The sequence below is a fragment of the Cannabis sativa genome, chromosome 9 (assembly GCF_029168945.1).
Source record: "Cannabis sativa cultivar Pink pepper isolate KNU-18-1 chromosome 9, ASM2916894v1, whole genome shotgun sequence".
NCBI classification, from domain to species: Eukaryota; Viridiplantae; Streptophyta; class Magnoliopsida; order Rosales; family Cannabaceae; genus Cannabis; species Cannabis sativa.
In genome coordinates, this window is record NC_083609.1 from 12,809,893 (window position 1) to 12,829,863 (window position 19,971).

Sequence of the window (19,971 nt, forward strand, 5' to 3'; positions counted from 1 at the left end):
CCTTTTTACAAATGATTCAATGGACTCTTGTACGCTTCCGCTAATTTATATTCTATTGTTTGATTCTCTTAAATTAATTAGGGCTAATTCACAATGTTCTAACAATTTCATGTAGTTTTTTAGTTTTACAAGATGAAACTTTAGCTTTTTTTGTGTGTTATTTGAGGATGTTATAGTTTTATTATTTAAATTTCTGGATGCAGTTTTGTCTCATATAGCTTGTTTACTTCTGCAGCTCATGGTTTGACAAAACATACCCTTCAATTAAACAATGAATTATTATGGTTTGAAAAAGTTCCTATGCCAATTACAAATATTAATATCGTAAATACTTTTGTAATTTTAATCATTATGTGAATTTATATATATATAAATATATATATATAGGACAAGACTATGGTAGGACCTAGCAAAAGTTTCCTACCGGTAGGGAACTTTTTTAAACCATTGATTTTAGATCATGTAATTATTATGATGTAAGGTGTATACTCTTACGATAGGACTGCTTGTATACGATTAAACTTTATACCTATTATAATAATATTTAATGATATTTATTTTTTAAATAATAAAATTAATAATTAAAAAATTTATTAATTTTTATTTTGAATTATTATTATTTTTTTAAAAGTTACTTTGAATTATTTTTATATTGGTATTTATTTTCAAAAAAAAAAAAATTATTTTTTCTAAACTCATTTTTTGTTTTTGGCTTTTCATAATTTACTACTGATTTTTTTTATGTTTACACCTAGTCTTTTCTTTGTTTTGCTTATAGGCTGTGTGTAGTTCTGATGTTATATATTGACTGTTTTTTTAGTGGTTTTTATCCTGTTGTTGTTTGGCTGCTCTTTTGAGACACCACTTATCAAAAAAAAATTAATTAATTCGGTTAAATATTATTTTTTCTGCCAAAAAAATTGAGCTTAGGAGAAGCAAGTTGGTACGGTTCCAATTAAAAAGCATCTAAAATCATTTAAGCGATCCTACATTAGAAGAATTTTTTAAAATAAATATATATATACAAATAATTTAAATTAATTTTTTAATTATTAATATTATTTTATTTTTTAAAATAAATATATTATTAAATGTTATTATAATATGTATAAAATTTTAATCGTATACAAGCAGTTTTATAGTAAGAGTATATACCTTACATTATAATAACCACAAGATCTAAAATCAACGATAAAAAAAAAAGTTTCCTACCGGTAGAGAACTTTTGCTAGGTCCTACCATAGTATTACCCAATATATATATATATATATATATATAAAAATATTGATATTTGGCATAATCATTACAATATTTGCCAATTTGTTATGAAACTATATTGAACAGTGATATTTACTTTATATTATTTAGAGAGTAACTTTTTCATTATTATTTATGTACTTATTTATGTATTGTAAACTTTAAATTAAAACAACAATACTCCAAATAAAATTTTAAAAATTATGAAATATACATTATGATTTCGAACTAAATGATTATGTTCTTAAATCATCTCCAATAAGTGATGTAAAATTTGAGTTAAATTTGATTAAAATTGAGTCAATATTATATGGAAAAAGTTGAAGAATACCATTTATTTTAATACATTAATCAAATTTATATTTAAATAAAATTCAATTTAAATATACTTTTTTTAATGAGTATTTGTACTTAAATTATCCTCACACCCTCACATAACCAAGACACAATTTCAAACATAATAGATTGTGTTTTTTGGAGATAGATGTGTAGGTTTGTGGAAAAGTTAGAGCAAAATTTTAGTTAGAGAAGAATAGAGATTATCGTGAAATGATAAGAGTAAAATTGATAGAATGATTAAAAAAAGAGATAAACATAATAAATTTTGAAAGTGGATATAAAAATAGAATAATTACATAATGCACCATTTTTTGTAAAATATATACATTTTTACGTTCAAAGAATGTTTTTTTTTTTTTTTACATTTTTATGGTTTTCCAAAAAAATAACACAAAAACAACATAAAATCAAGAAGAAAACAACATAAAAGTAACATGAAAATAACAACAAAAAATAACATACAGATAACAAAAAATTAACAACAAATGAACAAAATTTCAATATAAAAAGACCGTATTTTATGTAAATAAAATCAAAAAAATTGTAAAAATATTTAAAATTCCGTGAAACCGTGTTTTTGTTATTTTTTTGTTATTTTTGTGCATTTGTGAAATTAACCCGATAAAAATTAAGGGCATCTATTTAAAAGAGGTATGTAGTGTAATTTTCTCATATTATATTTGGCCCAAATTTAACAATTGTGCTTTAATACATTATGGATAAATTAACTTTATTTTTAATAGAAAAGTGTAAAAAATTCAAACAAATGTATCAAATTTTGATTGAAAGTGTATAAAAATCTCATTAAATATATGAATAAAATGTAAAAAATTATCAAACATTAATGAGTGGTAAAAAAGTAAATGAATAAGTGATATTAATTGTAGTATAAAGTTTTGCTCATGCTATATTTTGTGCCAAATTTAGCACAATTTTTAACAAGTGTGAAATTTAGAGTATATTTGACACCACTATTGGAGTTGATTTTATGAATATGAGCTAAAAAATATATTTACGGGGTATATTGAAAAATACCTTTTTTATTTATCAATTAGTCAAATCTACCTCTAATTTTATATTTAATTGAAATATACCTCTTTTTATATGTATTGTACCCAAAATACCATGACATAAGAGAGTCACATAGAGACTATATTGAGGTAACAGGGGTAAAATCAGTAAAGTGTGTAAAAATAATAGGTTTTAAAAAAGAGGGTAAAAATAAAAAAAGACAATATAAAAATGGTATAAAATCTAATTTTTATTTACACCCTATTTATAGCATATTACTAGAGATGCTCTTAAGATATTTAAATGGAGTTTTTACATCAAATATTGAAATTTTTCATTTTTTTTTACTGGGGGTATAATTTTTTTCAAAAATACTGTTATTTTTTTTCAAAAATACTGTGCACTGTGTTAAGTTTTCATTGTTATTTCACAATTATTTTATAGTTGTTCCACTGTTACGTTAAATTATTGTTTTTTGTTATTATACGATCGTTTTATAAAAGGACAGTATTTTTGTAAAAATTTCCGTGTGAGAGTAAAATTATAAATTTTTACTCAAAATACAATAATTTTATAAAAACTCCTATTTAACTTGATTTAGTTTGAGCATTTTTGGTCTAGTTTTGTTCTGATTTTTCAAAAAAAAAAAAAATCACAATACTGGATAAATCTGTCAACAACCCTAAATTAGTAATGTATAGAAAATATTTTTTTCGGTCATTATAAAAAAGATTTTTAGTGATGGTTGATAACTAAATAAAACCAAACCTTTAACGAGTAAAAGCATATATAGAAAATGTTTACTTCACTTTTTTCGTTTCTTGGCTTTAATCACAAATTCATGGGATACCTAAATTACATAACCACTTTTCTAATTCAATTATTTCCTGCATTTAATACATTGGTAGACAAGAAAGCAACAAGTGACCCATAAACCCTATCCTAATCCGGTCACGTTTTTCCTCCATAACTGGTTACAATTATTTAATGTTAGACTTGAAATTCAATTAAGTAGAAACAAATGCAAATTCAGATTTTTACGATTTTTTTTTTTTTTTGGTGAGAAGCAAACTTTATTCAAAATCCAAAACTAAGCAAAAGTAGTAACTGCAAAGGGGCCACTTCTCTCAAACAAGCAAGAGACACAAACTTCTCCTCTCGAACCCAACCAACCGGCAAGGAGGTCAGCCACAAGTTTCAAAGACCTAGGAAAAGCCACCACTCTCACATCAAGGAATTCAAACCTTAAATCTCAATATTAATTAAAGTAACATAGTGACAATGGAAAGAGAAATGAGTAGCCAATCCAATCCAGACATTGTAATTAAGTGTTGGAATTAATGTGAACCAGAAAGGATACTAAACATCACCATATCTCTATACCTTCCTTTGAGCAACATATACTTCCTAAGAATCCCTTCTCTTAAAAACCCAACTTTCTCAAGAACCCTTTGAGAGCCTATATTTTCCACATCTACCAAAGCCTCAAGTCTCACCAAATGTGGCCATTCTTTGAATATTATCTCAGAAACCATTTTCACAGCCTCAGTTGCAATTCCTTTACCCCAATATTTGGTCCCAAGAACATAACCAAGCTCTCCTCTGCATTTATCATTGCCCGAATTCGCGGTCACCGAAATGGCACCTATTGGGGTGTCGTTTATGCAGATTGCCCTGAACCAAGGGTGAGGGATTACCTTATCCTTGATGAAATTTATGCCATCCTCTTTGCTGGTGTAAGGTTCCCAAGTGCAAAAACGAGCCACTTCTTTATCTGTGGCCCATACCATGAAAGCATCTATGTCAGAAACATTCAATGGCCTGAGGTTGATGGAGATTTTCGACAATCCATTGTCACCTTCTGTGAAACAAGTTCCATGATCTTGTTGGCTAGGACTTTCCTCCATGTTTATTGGATTTTTATAATAAACTGCAATAAGTAGTGGCAAAGATGAAGGAAGGGTTCCTTTGAATTTATATGCTTAGGCATCCAAATAATGGTTCGAAGAAATTGCTTGGAAATAGAGGTTGAAAATTAGATTGAGACAAAATTGTGCCTTTTGGAGATGTCACTTTTAAGTTAACCAGGAGTAATGGACAAGTATATTATGTATAAATATAATATAGATAAGATATCATGTGTTGTCAATATTGTACAATTGTTGTAAGCCCCCTTGGTTGACCAAATAATTGAAATGAAAATGTTAAAAGTGTTGGTCTTTGGCATGGACCAAAAGCATGATTAGATCCTTTCATAATGCCTCTTTTGTGTGATTATTACTAGTTGGAACTTTGAATCCTACAGTAAGTAAAGCTTTTATAAATTAATATACTTGGCCTTAGGTAAAATACTAATGACTGTGACTTGTACTACTGTTTATAAAATCATTTCGAAAATCTTGGCTAATAGGCTTAAGGTTATTCTCAGCCCTTTGATTTCCCCAAATCAAAGTGCCTTCCTCAAAGGCCATCTCATCTCTGACAACATTCTTATGGCTCAGGAAATCCTGCACTCCATTAACAATAAAAAGCAAGGAAGAGAAAGTTGGATGGCGGTCAAGCTAGACATGGCCAAGGCATTTGATCGAGTGGAATGGAAATTTCTCCATAAAATGATGGAAAAATTTCAGTTTCCTAGCAGGTTCATAAAGCTGGTCATGGCGTGCATTACCACAACCACTTTCAAATTCAACATCAATGGCCAAGCTCAAGGGCTTGTCACCCCATCTCGAGGAATCAGGCAAGGGGATCCTCTCTCCCCATATCTCTTTCTCATATGTGCTGAGGGTCTCTCATCTATTCTTAGACGTGCGGAAAGACATGATGAAGCTTTTGGTATAAAGATAACTCGCTCAGCCCCTAAGATTTCCCATCTCCTTTTTGCGGATGATAGCATTCTATTTTGTAGGTCAAACATCCAAGCTTGTAATGCTATAAAAGAAGCCCTTGACCAATACCAAAACATCTCTGGCCAACAAGTCAATTTTCAAAAATCCTCTCTGGTTTTCTCCCCTAATACAAGCCTCACATATCAAACTCTTATCCAAGACTATATGCAAATCCCCATGACAAACCACCTTGACAAATACCTTGGATTGCCCCAGTGTTTTGGCCGATCCAAAAGCTCTTCCTTCAACTCCCTTAAGGATCGCATCTGGTCTTATCTGTCTAAATGGCATGGCAAATTTTTATCTAAGGGAGGAAAGGAAATTCTCCTAAAGGCGGTGATCCAAGCTATTCCTAGCTATGCAATGTCCGTGTTTAAACTGTCTGATTCTTTCTGCAACTTTGTAGAGAAAGAAATGGCAAACTTTTGGTGGGGAATAGCTGACGGTAAACACAAACTTCACTGGAAGAATTGGAAGTTGTTGTGTAACTCTAAAAGTATAGGGGGCTTAGGCTTTCGATCTCTTAAGCCTTTTAATCAAGCGATGCTTGCCAAGCAGGCTTGGAGAATTCACACCAATCAGTCACCACTTCTTACTCAGCTCTTTCAGGCCAAGTACTTCCCCAGAACCCCTTTCTTAGACTCATCCCTGGGCCATTATCCCTCTTATGTCTGGCGTAGCATTCATTGGGGCAAATCCCTTCTCAAATTGGGCCTTTGCAAAAGAATTGGCAACGGGGCTAACACCAGTATCTTTGATCCTTGGATTCCCAACCATCGAGTATTTCCTTCTCAAATCCCATCTTCTTTGACTCATGTATCCACCCTCCTTCTCCCCAACGGGGATTGGAATATCCCCCTTCTTCGAGCTCACTTCCAGCAGGACACCATTAATGACATTTTGTCCCTCCCTCCCCCTGATCCCACCCAACCAGACACCTACTTCTGGCAGCACTCCACTTCAGGACACTATTCGGTTAGGAAAGGCTACCATGTTGCTAAACAAGCCATTAACTTGGCTCAACCTTCTTCCTCAAACACGGAAACCCTCACCCGTTGGTGGAAATCCCTCTGGAGTCTCCCAATCCCCCCCAAAATTAGACATTTTGTTTATAGGTTAGCTCAAAACTCCATCCCCACTGCTGACCATCTTTATCATAGGCATTGTATTAGTTCCCCTATTTGTCCTAGATGTTCTCTCTGTTTTGAGTCGGTGCAGCATGCTTTGTTTGAGTGCAAGGAAATGAAGAAGGCTTGGTCAGGTTCGATTTTTAAATCTGTCCTTAAAGAAACCAAACACATGAACATTTTCGATATTCTTTTATTAATACAGCTCAATTTTTCCAAAGATGAGTTTAACCTATTTCTTTGTATGCTTTGGAAGTGTTGGAATGCAAGAAATGCAACTGTTTTCAGGAACCAAGATTCAAGACCGGAGGCCATTGAGCAAGAAGCTCATGATTACTTGGAATTTTATCAAGCTGCCCAAGACAAGCGTGGGAAACAGACCCAGCTGACCTCAGACAGAATCCTCCAGGAGTGGGAGCCTCCACCAGTGGGATCTCTGAAGCTCAATACGGATGCTGCAATTTCCTCTCGCCAGAATAGAACAGGAGGGGGAGCATTAGTTCGTGATCACGCAGGAAAAGTTCTAGCAGCAACAGCCTTCAATCGAATTGGACAACTGCATCCTCAAGCAGCGGAAGGATGGGCTTTGTTGGAAGCTCTTAAATGGTGTTATGATAAAGGAATCAACATCCACCAGGTAGAAGTGGATTGCAAAAACCTCCTCACGGATTTGCAATCAACAAATGAAAATCTTACAATTTTTGGCAATTCGACGGCTGTTATCTTCGTTCCCCACTGTAACCCTTCACCATACTAAACGGCAAGGGAATACAGCAGCTCATAATTTGGCACAAATGTCCATAGGGTTAGATAACACTTGGAGTTGGAATAGCCAAGACCCTTTTCCTTTTCTCTTGTAACCTTTGGGTCTTATCTTCAAAAAAAAAAAAAAATGACTGTGACATAATTAAATTGGACACACTACCTTAGGGCCAGGTATAGGTGGATTAAGTGTTAGACTATAATATATAATAGGAAAATACAATATATATGAACAATATGTAATAATACGAATAAATTATAAATATATGGAAATGTATATGCAATGAAAGGATCGAAATACCTCTAGCTATTGATGTTTGAGCTTCAATTCCTGCGATAGCTTTGGTATTAGAGTTTGGGCTTCTTCGCTCTCTCAATTCTATTTAGATGAAATTTTGCTGTTATGAACAGAATGAGTGAGGAGCTCGGGGATCGAGACCCATCAGTATCTGCACCACATTAATTGTCAGAATATTTTGACAGTTAATTCAAGAAATCAAATCGGGTAATGAATATTAAAATCTAACAATATATAGAATATTACGTAATTAATTTTGTTCAGATTTAAAGAATATAAAATATTCATTTATCACAAAATCAATTCTTTATTTTATTCTTGGAATCGGAATAAATGAATAGGAGAAATCAAAAGGAATAAAAAGTTTAACAATCGGAATTATTACCTTATTATGTTGTTTACTAAATTGTCTAGAAAGGGAATCAAAATCATTTAATTTTGTTTAAGAAAAAATAATCGGAATACTTTAACTTAACTAAATTACCCTTCATAGTAAATATTTATTTTTAATTTATTTATTATAAAATTAACTAAATAAATTCATAAATAAATATATACTATAATTAATATTACAATTGCGAACGTTAAATATAATTAAAAAATATTTATTAAAGATTTAATAAATTTCATAAACAAACATAATATTACTCCATAAAAAAAAAACCATAAACATTTTATTGGAATAAAAAAAATAACTAAATATTAAATTAAGCTCCTTACAAAAAAAAAAAAATAATAAAAATAATGATGTTCAAATATGTTCAACAAAAATGCAAATATCTAATGATTATATGATTATGCATCGTTTTGCAACAAATTCATAATGTATTGTATTTTTTATCTCATCTGATATTGCATAAAATACTCGCATCAATGCAGGTTCTTTAACTAATATGTTGGTTGCTCGAATACATTGCATTACAGTAAGACCTTCGATCTTGCTTATTTTTGTGTATAAATTGTCTTGCATCTCAATTACATTCTTATCTGATAATGCATCTATCAATCCTTGAAGTTTCGGGACAATTTCAGATACAGATTCTGCCAATACACCAATATTTGTAGAAATACTATCGATAACCTTAGATTTTTTATTCTTACCATACTTTTGATTATTAGTAGTACTCTCAGTAGATCTACGTCGACACATATTAGTTGGTTGTTGAGTATTTGAGATACCATCAAACTCATCTATTTCTTCATCATCTCCAACATCATTTATGTTATCATCAACTCTAAATTCCACACCAGTTGCATCATCATGACATATTTCTTCTTCATCATCATATGCATTACCAGCATTTGCCCCAGTAGCACGATCTTGTCCATATATTTATGCTAGCTTGTGGTAATAAGGGAATGATTTTCCATATAAACCACTTGCATCTTTTCGTTTCTGTACATTCACAAATTAAAGCATATTAAGACTATGTTCTCATAAATAAGCAACATTTACATATTTACACATATATATTTATAATTATAGTATATCTTTACCTTCACATACTCATCAAATACACTTTTCTCACACACTAACGTACTATGTACTTCATCCCAATTGAAACCACTTAATAATAGTAATTCTGCCAAACAAGAATACTTTTCCTTCAAAGTCTTAATATGTGATTCAATATGAGGTGATGCCTTCAAGTTAGAACCTGATAATTTTGCCTATAACATACTCTCTATTTGTTGCAAATAATCATTTTTAAATCCACAATCAGCTCGCCATGTAGGATTTTGACTCAACTCTAGAAGGCAGTCGATCAATGCATTATCTTATTCTAGGGTCCAATAATATTTATTTTTACCTCTTCCTCTTTGATCAACATTAGAACCTACACATTCATTTAAAATTTCTCATTATAAAAATAAAATCATCATTTTATCTATGCATAAGCACACCAAAGCATAAATTTGAAGACTTAAAATATTCATAAATTAATATTAAGAAATAACAAAAATTTTACTAAAGCAAGCACTTAATCATATGTCTTTCATACATCAAATCATAATTAGAATTGTTAAAATATAAATACTAGTATTCTGATCATCTATTTGCTAGCCACGTATTCAACATTTTTCTGCCAAATTTTGTCTCCAAGTAGTCTATAAATCTAAGGACTCGATATTATTGATATAATTATTATCTGTTGTGGGATGATTTCCTAATACACTGTTCATCTCATTCTCCACTGGATCAATGCTCATTTCTCTTCGAATAAAATTATGCAGCATACAACAAACGATGATTATACGTCGTTGTGTTTTCATGTCATAAAAGGATGGAGTTCTAAGAATAGCCCATCGCATTTTCAATAATATAAAATAACGCTCAATTACATTCCTAGCACTTGAGTGCTTCATATTAAAGAACTCTTCTGTCTAATATATTCTAAAGTGAAACTAAAGGCTTATACTGACTCGAATTGGGCTGCTTGCCGAGACACAAGAAGATCCACTACATGCTTTTGTATATTCCTTGAAAGTTCTCTAATTTCAAGGAAAAGCAAAAAAGAAACATACAATTTCCAAATCCTCAGCTGAAGCTGAGTATAGAGATATGGCCAACATCACATTAGAAATCATTTGGCTTCTGTCCATGCTCAAAGAATTAAGGATCGAACATAAGGAACCAATTATAATGAACTATGACAACAAGGAAATACAACATATTGCTGCAAAACCTATTTCCCAAGAGATAAAAAAGTAAATGAAATAGATTATTATTTGGTAAGAGAGAAAGTACACCAATAATTGATCAAGACAACTCATATCTCAACAAAAGAACAGACTACAGACATATTCACCAAGGCATTGTTCCCTGGAGCTCAAGCTTATTAAAGAGAAGATGGGATTTAGGAATATTTACTCTCCATCTAGAAAGGGAGTATTAACCTTTGTCTTGTAGATTAGCTAAGAGTTAGTTAGTGTGTTGTCTTTGATGAGTGTTAGTTAGTTTTGCTAGTTGTAACAGTTATAGTAGTTGAAACTGTAGACTAGTACATTTCACTCTATATAAGCTCAGAGCTAAATGGTCACTCTAAAAGTTCATTAATTTTCTCCAATTAATGAAATGCATTTCAATCCAATTCTCTCTCTACTCCAAAACTAAAAGATGATATTAATAACTTGGATAAATGATATGTTTTCTATTGATTAAGTCATTATGTATGTGCATACTTATTTCTTAAATATACATTATGCATTTTCTTTCATACAGAAAATACATTCCGACACATTTGACCAAATCAATTATTATCCATTTGATAAAAATTGTCAGTATTATTAAATGGTGAGATCTATAAGAGATCCATATACCTATGCTAGATTTTGATACTAAAACCAAATTGATTGGCTTTTATTTCAGTAATTAAACAATATTAGTATCTTATTTTATATGTATACTGTTTTTATTGAAATTCAATGTTTTGCCCCGATGCCAATCAACAATATCAATTGAATATGGTAACCAATTATTTGGAGATCAATAATCGTCCTTATAGGACCTCAGATGTTGATGACTTCCTCAATATTTATGGTGGTGACGATAGGGTGACAAGGTTCACTATATGGAACAGTTTCACTTCCAATAAAGAAGCACTTTTCTACATCAACACCTGTATTCCCCACCCTTATTGCAAATCCATATGCATCAATGAATGTTCAATCGGATTCATGATCATCATGCCCCGAGATGGCGATGACAAGTTTAGGGCTGAAGTTGGCTATGTCTGGGCTGCTGAGCACTGGTGCCAAGGTATAACAACTACAGCTCTAAAGAGGGCTATTTCTAATGGTTTTAGAGAGTTTCCAGATTTGATCTGAATGCAAGCTTTGGTTGAAAATAGAGAACAGAGCTTCTCAAAGGGTCTTGGAAAAGCTTGGGTTTCAAAATGATGTTGTCCTTAGAAATTATACAAGGTCAAGTAAGAGATACGGTCCTGTACAGTCTTTTGTCTAGTGATCTCATGTCTTAATGAAATGTCTATTTATAGCTGTTTGAAAGTTCCATTATTTTTTTTATGCTTTGTTGTACTTTATATTAGTCACATAATTAGAAAAAAAATCAAAATATCTGCAATATTTTTTTAAGGAAAATATTCACTATATATAGAGCATTGTTATTTGGGAACTGTGTCTTTTAATTATTTATTAAATTAAAATGTGTAGACGAGATATTAATTTTTTTATGAAATGGTTGCTATAGATATTGTTTAAGATTGGTAACCATTTCAAACTACAAATCTTTCAATTCAAACCATGGACTTCTCAAGAATTTCCCTTCGTCCATTAAAGCTTTCAGATGCAAATGACTACTTGATATTGGCCAGTGATGACAGAGTCACCCGCTACCTTAGGTGGAACACCATAACATCTAAAGAAGAAGCCTTGACGTACATTGAGAAGGTTGCTATACCTCATCCATGGCGGCGGGCGATATGTTTGGATGACCGTTGCATCGGCTATGTCTCAGTCAAGCCAGAGTCTGGTGACAACAAATGCCGGGCACACCTTAGCTATGCTGTGGGAGCAGGCTACTGGGGCCAGGGTATTGTCACTACGGCAGTAAAGATGGCTATCACTTTGGTGTTTAATGAGTTTCCTGGTTTGGCGAGGCTTGAGGCTTTAGTTGAGGTTGAGAATAGTGCTTCACAAAGGGTACTAGAAAAGGTTGGGTTCTTAAAAGAAGGGATGTAGAGAAAATATGGCTTCTGTAAGGGTCAAATTAGAGATATGTTTATGTATAGCTTCTTATCAACAGATAAGATTCTGTGACTCTGATTATTGTTTATGTAATGTAATGTTTGTGATCAATAAAGAGACATTTTGTGGCTTCAAAACCCAATCCAAGTCCTTTGATTGGCTTCTTTATTATAAACTAAATTTTAACTTCACTAAAAAAAAAACTACATGATAGAACAAACTATAGTAAAGTGTTAGAATCGGTAGAAAGGAAACTAAACATTATCATGTCTCTACAATTTCCCTTGAGCAAGAAGTACTTCCTAAGAATCCCTTCTCTTTGAAACCCAGCTTTCTCAAGAACCCTATGAGAACCTATATTTTCCACATCTACCAAAGCTTCAATCCTCTCCAAATGTGGCCACTCTTTGAATATGGTCTCAGCAACTATTTTCACAGCCATGGTTGCAATTCCTTTACCCCAATACTTGGACCCCAGACCATAACCGAGTTCTGCTCTACATTGATCATTGCCCGAATTGGGTGTCACCAAAACATAGCCAATTGGGGTATTGTCAATACAGATTGCCCTGAACCAGGGGTGAGGGATCACCTTATCTCTGATGTAGTTTATGCCATCTTCTTTGCTGGTGAAAGGTTCCCAAGTGCAAAAAATAGGCACCTTTTTGTCTGTCGCCCATACCATGAAAGCATCTATGTCAGAAAGATCCAAAGGTCTAAGATTGATGGAAGATATCTTTGAGAAACCATCACCACCTTCTGTACAAGTTCCATGATCTGAGTTGTAAGCACTTTCCTGCATATTTTTTGATTTGAGAAACTAAAAAAGTTGTGGGAAATTATAAGATTTGTTGAGATCTGTAAAATATGATGCAAGGAGGTGAAAGATATTATAGAGTAAAGAAGTTTTATGATTTCTTCGTATTTATATGCACATAGACAAATAATAGTCACATGATGTTGCTTGGAAATAATGGTTATAGGTATAATATAATAGTTTTGGACTTTAGATCATCCTTTCAAGTTACTTGGAGTGGAAGCAAGGAGAATATAATATTCTATCCATTATATATATATATATCCTATACAATATACATATTTTAGCAATACTTTTTCCTTGTTATTAATGTGGTCTTAGTAGGCAAATAGATTAGAAAACAAATAGATTATCAATAGATTAGATTAGTTTGGCTATGTTATGACCATTGGACATTATAGTCTTCTTCAAGTCTCATGGACAAATTTTTTAGCTATTTTAGCTAAAAAATTAAAATAGAGTGATATTTTTATTATTTTGGCTCCATGCTTAAAATATTTAACTATTTTAATAATATTTTATATTTAAATTTGTCAAATATAAATTAATTCAATAAAATAATAAAAAATAATAGTGTTTTAGATTAAAATATTACTAAAAAAATTAGCGAAAAAGGAGAGCTCCCTACATTTAGAGAACTTCATATCTCTTATGTATTATACAGAGCCATTTATGCTTGGGAGCTCATTCTTTTAAGGCTGATTCTCTAAGTTAGTATTGGACATCAACCAAAACAAGTCTGATTTCACTATTAAAAAAAAGCTAAAGCTCAATTTCTTATTTTGCTTGTGCTAAATATTTTTCGATTATTCTCCAAAAATTGGAGAGCATTGCCATCTCCATATGGCACTGGGCGCATAGGCTTTATTCTACGGGGATCTTATGTCATTTTGACTTTATACACAAATTTAAGCATTTTCATGCCCAAATGAGTAAAGTCCTTGTTAGTTTCTTTAGCGGATTGAGGTCTCTAGGGTGAAAATACTCGCGCGAGCCCATGAACCTTAGTTTGGGCATACTTGGGTGTGTGAGTCCCGACACCAAATGGTTCGTTAATGTTTTCGAATTTTCTAGAAGTGCCATAGGGCCCTCAAGAAGGATGCCTTAACTCATTTGACATTTATAAGTCTTGATTACAGTTGAAAGGTTGATATTTTTTTTAAAAACAAAATCTGAGTATAACAAATGATCAAACTAAAAAGAGTTACAACACAAAAAAAATACAAAATATTATTATTGTATATATATATATATAAGAAATTTTTACATGAAAAATCCATTTTACATAATTTATTACAAAATTACTCACACACGCTTATACCTACTTTTTTACTTACAAAGTTTGTTTTATTACACATATACCACTTAGTCATCATTTCATCCATCATCAATCAAATCCTACTCTCTTCCCCCTCTTTTTTCATTTTCTATCAATCAATCCATCATTTCACTCTCTTTTTTTCTTTTTTTCTTTCTATTTTTAATTTTATTTCAGTTTTTAATTTTTTATTTTTAATTTTATTTCAGTTTTTAATTTTTTATTTTTAATTTTATTTTCAGTTTTTAATTTTTAATTTTTTTTTCCATAACAATTCTTCTTTTCTTTTTATTTTTAATTTTTAATTGTAAAGCTAGTTTCTTATATATTGTTGCTTAGGTCTAGGATTGACTTCTATCAATCAATCCATCATTTCACTCTCTTTTTTTCTTCTTTCCTTTTTATTTTTAATTTTATTTCAGTTTTTAATTAAATCTTTTTAACTTATTAGTTTAACTTTACAACTTCTGAAATACTTTCATGACAAAAGAGAAGACTTTGACTAGGCCATTCAACTGATATAAGCATGTACAAATAAATTCGTACAATTTTAATGTCATTTTCATTCTCGCTGGACTAGCTCAAAGCCACGTCGAAATAATTAGATAACAAAATAAAATAATAAGAAACAATTACCGATGATATTCTATACTTGAAAAGAAAACGATCTAATTCATGCTTATAGTAGTATTGACGTGAGTAGAGTTATAAAATTAATATTAGAAAAGTATTAGGACAAACATGATTAAGATTTATGAGTGAAGGTGGCAAAGCTAATAGATTAGATTAACCTGGTCAGTCCCATTTTTATATCATCAATGGGTAACAATGAGATTTATCATGGATGTTGATGTTCAAAGAGTTTTTCCTGTATTTTAGTTTGTATACAGTTGTTTTGTAGTTTTATTATAGTTTTGCTACTTGCATATGTTATTTCACTATAAAATTCATATGCAACTATTTGCACAAAACTTACTATGTATAACTACTATTTCTTAGTCCCCATCAAATTAAATTCTTGCATAATATATAAACTATCATAAAACGATAATGCAACTATAAGGCAACTATTTGCACTTGCATACAGTTGTTTTGTAGTTTTATTATAGTTTTGCTACTTGCATATGTTATTTCACTATAAAATTAATATGCAACTATTTGCACAAAACTTACTATGTATAACTACTATTTCTTAGTCCCCATCAAATTAAATTCTTGCATAATATATAAACTATCATAAAACGATAATGCAACTATAAGGCAACTATTTGCACTTGCATACAGTTATTTTGTAGTTTTGTTATAGTTTTGCTACTTGCATATGTTATTTCACAATAAAATTAATATGCAACTATTTGCACAAAACTTACTATGTATAACTACTATTTCTTAGTCCCCATCAAATTAAATTCTTGCATAATATATAAACTATCATAAAACGATAATGCAACTATAAGGCAACCAAAACAAAAAATAAATCAAAATGCAACTGTATATAACGTAGATGTATTATTCATGAGGTTTTTTTTTAAATTTTTCACATCATACATTGTTTTGGATTTAGTGGGAGCTCCAGATCTGTTTGTTACAGATCTACATTTCATGAATATAGATTTCGATATTAGGGGGAGTTATTTTGATCGAATAAAATAGAAAACAAATGTGTAATTTCAGTTTCTTCACAGTTTTTCTGATTTTTTTTTCGTCATTTTCAGTTTAGATCATTGCAGGTATTCTTTTCCAGTTGATTTTGCCAGAATTAATAGTTGTATTTTTCTCGTTTTGGTTTCATTTTGGTTGTTTTGCGGTTTTGAAACGAGCGCGTATTTTCATCTTCATGGTTCGCTCTGTACAGCTGAAGGCTTAGTGCATGTGGTATTTTTGTAAATATTTGTATGTGGACTGTATAAATGTTTAATGGGCCGACCCAAAGTATTTTTGTAATTTTTTTTCCTTTTTTGTATTTTTTTGTTTTTTTCCCTATATATAAAGTAGAAATTACTCCTAAGTGAATTAATAGCGATGTAGCTTATTTTTAGAATATATAACATAATGATGTGTTGAATTTTAGGCTAATCTTAGATTATAAGTTAGTTTTACAATAATTTTCTAAATTTATTTATTTTTATTATTGCAAATGATAAGGTTTTTTTTTTGGAGAAATAAATGATAAAGTTATATGTGAAATAGTTTAACATTATAAAGTTATATATGTAATAATTGTAATAATTTAAGTGAAAAATAATTAATTGCTAAAATAATTTCATTTGGTAAAAAATTGATTAATAATTATAATTAATTTAATTTTAAAATAAAATTAGTCTTAATTAAAATTTTATAAAAAAATAAATTATCAGGTTATAAATTATTTATTATTTATTTTTATTTAATTTTTAAATCAATCAACATTATTTAATAGTGATCTAATAATTAAAAATAAATATAATCACCATAGTTACATATTTGATATACTTATTGAGACCTCTTTATATATTTATAGATATATATATTTATATTTATATATATATAGACTAGAAAAAAGCTACGTACAAGACACACATACTTAGTTTTATATTAGGTGCTATATAATTTAATTATAAATAATATAAGAAATAATTATATATAATTTAATTTATCATTATGGTCTAATTGAATTTTTTTAATATGAAGTGATTAAGATAATAAAAAATAATATAATTATTTTGTGAAGTTATTTTTATTTATATTCAATACATGTAAATAATTAATTCTTGGATAAAAAGCAATATAAATATTTTATTATTCTTTATAAAAATGTATCTTCTAATGCATATAATATGTTGTTTGCCAAGTAATTAAATATTTACTCTAGTATAGTAATGTCTTAAATGTTCTGTCTAAAAAGAAACACACAGTATTTTATAATTTGCGCATATACATATATATTTGATATAAAAGTTTTTTATTCCTAAACTTTACGAAAATATGGTGTGTGAATCGGTTTACCATAACTAAAATAGAAAGTAATCAATTCCTTAGTACAGCCATTTCAATTTAAAATATAAAATAGAAAATAATAAAGTTAAAAAATATGATTAAAAATATTTTAAATATTTTAAATTTAAATTTCTTTATATAAATATTTACATAATTTTTTTTTATTTTAATTAAAAGTTAAACCAATAAATTTAAAAATATCATTAAAAATATCTATAATATTTTAAGTATTTTAAATTTAAATTTGAATTTCTTTACATAAAATATCTATATAATTTTTATTTTTAAATATACATAATATTATAAAATTAGGGATATGATTTTGTCCCGTGATTGTACTTTCACGGAATGCATTCCGTGATGTACGACAGCCGTTAGATGAGGGACTTATTTGATCTGACGGTTGAGATTGATCTATAGGTAATTAGGGTTAAAATGTAGAAACGTACCCTTACACTAATTTAATGTACCCCGAGACCCATCTAATGTACCACGGAATACATTCCGTGAAAGTACATCACGGGACAAAATCGTATCCCTATAAAATTAATAAAGAATATTCAGTTAATTAATAGGATATCCTGTTAAAGTTAACATAGAAATCCAAAAAGTATCGTTAAACCAAAAATTCTGTTACATAGCCACACTTTCTATAGAATAGATATATTATTTAATAACTTAATTATTGTAGGAAATTATAATTTTCTTTTAAGTAATAAAAGAGAGTTAATTTATTATATTAAGTTTTGTAAACTGCATCTCCAATGGTAAAATTTTAGAGGATGTTTGGTGAAGTGGACATATTATGTGGCAAAATATTGAGATGCTATGCCTAGGGGTGTTCATCAAACTGCTCAAACCGCCCGCAGCGCAAAAAAAATGCGGTTTAAAATTCTTTACGGTGCGGTCGCAGTTTGAATTTTTCCTAAACCGTGCGGTGTGTGCAATTTGCGGTTTTAAATTGTTAATATGCGGTTCAAACTGCACCCCACCGTATATTATAAAAATATCAATTTTTTATATTTAATATGTGAACGTCCAACCCAAAGCCCATTAATTATTGTATTATTATTGAAACTTAATTTTTTTTCATATTTATTTTCAAGTCTTGTGGTATTTTTGACAAGTATTGCTCAAGCTTTGTTGTATCTGTGTTTAATTATTGGTGATAGTTTAAACTGCAGAAACCGCATCGCACCACACCATTTTTGGCAGTGCAGTTTTTTAGTTTCGTGGTGCGGGTGCGGTTTAGGAAATTGGAAAAACTGCATGTGCGGATTGATTTGAAAAAATGGTCAAAGAGCGCACCACCCGCACCGCGAACACCCCTAGCTATACCATTAGAGAGAAAAAGATGTCATTCTAGAAATTTACATGGATGTTATGTTGTAGCATTAATGCTATTCATTTTTTTTAATAAAAAATTAAAGCTAAAAAGTTATTGTAGCTAAAAATTAAGATATATTGGAGTGTTTTTAGAAGTAAGAGTGTCAAAAATAATTTGAAAGAGAGATAAAATAAAATATTATATTTTTAGATGGTGGTGGTCCGATAGGAGTCCGATGGTGGCCTGATACTACCCATTTTCTTTTTAATGTTTTTTATGTTTTTGTACATAAATAAAGTAGCATTAGGCAACCATCGGACCACCATCGGACTACCATCAGACCATATTCTACATTTATAGATGTTAAACTTCATTTATTTAGCTCATTAAGAAGGCATCAGGCCACCATCGGACTACCATCGGACCATATCATCGGGCTACCATCGAACTACCATCGGACCTTCGTCTTCAACCTTTACTCATTTTAACAATTGGAATGCATCGGGCCACCATCGGACCACTATCTAACCACCATCGGGCTTGACAGAAAAATCTATTTTTTTGCTCAAAACTTAGATCTAACGATTTTCGATCCTAAATCTAACATCTACTCTGTAACACCCCGATTTCCCGAGATGTCACATAGGATAGTCCATATAAAATAATTTAATAAGATAAAGACAATCAAATACTGCTTTATTGAAAAATATCCAAGCATGAGATCTCATTGTTTAAAACAAAATACTTTTAGTACTGTAAACTTAAATAAGAACTAGTTAAGTCAAAATAATAGTTCCAAAATGTTTAGCAGTTAAAAACATTAAAAGCAAAATACTGTGCCGCCCCTAACATGCGTCCACGCCTCGAGCTCTTCATTCTCACTGCTTAGCCTTACCCTTACCTGCACACAGAGTACCCGTGAGCTAACGCCCAGTAAGAAGAGCTATGTAGGACATAACCCTCCTAACTAGTTACTTGACATAATTTGCTCTTTTATATTAATCAACAGTAATTCACATTCCATAAATATATCCACAACGCATGTTGTTCTCACATGCACACATCAAGTCTCATACCGCACATTATACTCACATACGATAATCAACTATTCTCTCATGTTGATCAGACATGAGGTAACCTACCC

At 30.5% G+C, this 19,971-nt stretch overlaps 4 protein-coding genes across 4 annotated transcripts; 2 read left to right on the top strand and 2 right to left on the bottom strand.

Moving 5' to 3' along the window:
• Nucleotides 1–3,465: 3,465 nt before the first annotated feature.
• LOC115721954 (uncharacterized) lies at nucleotides 3,466–4,683 on the bottom strand. The gene has a single exon (XM_030651065.2). The coding sequence runs from the start codon at nucleotides 4,512–4,514 to the stop codon at nucleotides 3,945–3,947; it is 570 nt and encodes a 189-aa protein (XP_030506925.1). The 5' UTR covers nucleotides 4,515–4,683; the 3' UTR covers nucleotides 3,466–3,944.
• A 6,196-nt stretch (nucleotides 4,684–10,879) lies between these two features.
• On the top strand, nucleotides 10,880–13,288 carry LOC115722120 (uncharacterized). The gene has a single exon (XM_061103836.1). The coding sequence runs from the start codon at nucleotides 11,946–11,948 to the stop codon at nucleotides 12,381–12,383; it is 438 nt and encodes a 145-aa protein (XP_060959819.1). The 5' UTR covers nucleotides 10,880–11,945; the 3' UTR covers nucleotides 12,384–13,288.
• LOC115723780 (uncharacterized) lies at nucleotides 11,148–11,510 on the top strand. The gene has a single exon (XM_030653253.1). The coding sequence runs from the start codon at nucleotides 11,148–11,150 to the stop codon at nucleotides 11,508–11,510; it is 363 nt and encodes a 120-aa protein (XP_030509113.1).
• Nucleotides 12,523–13,191, bottom strand: LOC115722118 (uncharacterized). The gene has a single exon (XM_030651243.2). It carries the CDS (start codon nucleotides 13,189–13,191, stop codon nucleotides 12,610–12,612), a length of 582 nt encoding a protein of 193 aa, XP_030507103.2. The 3' UTR covers nucleotides 12,523–12,609.
• Nucleotides 13,289–19,971: the final 6,683 nt, after the last annotated feature.

Excerpts from the sequence above, each read along its gene's own strand:
- LOC115721954 (XM_030651065.2), bottom strand. The coding sequence starts at position 4,514 with ATGGAGGAAAGTCCTAGCCAACAAGATCATGGAACTTGTTTCACAGAA.
- LOC115723780 (XM_030653253.1), top strand. The coding sequence starts at position 11,148 with ATGGTAACCAATTATTTGGAGATCAATAATCGTCCTTATAGGACCTCA.
- LOC115722118 (XM_030651243.2), bottom strand. The coding sequence starts at position 13,191 with ATGCAGGAAAGTGCTTACAACTCAGATCATGGAACTTGTACAGAAGGT.
- LOC115722120 (XM_061103836.1), top strand. The coding sequence starts at position 11,946 with ATGGACTTCTCAAGAATTTCCCTTCGTCCATTAAAGCTTTCAGATGCA.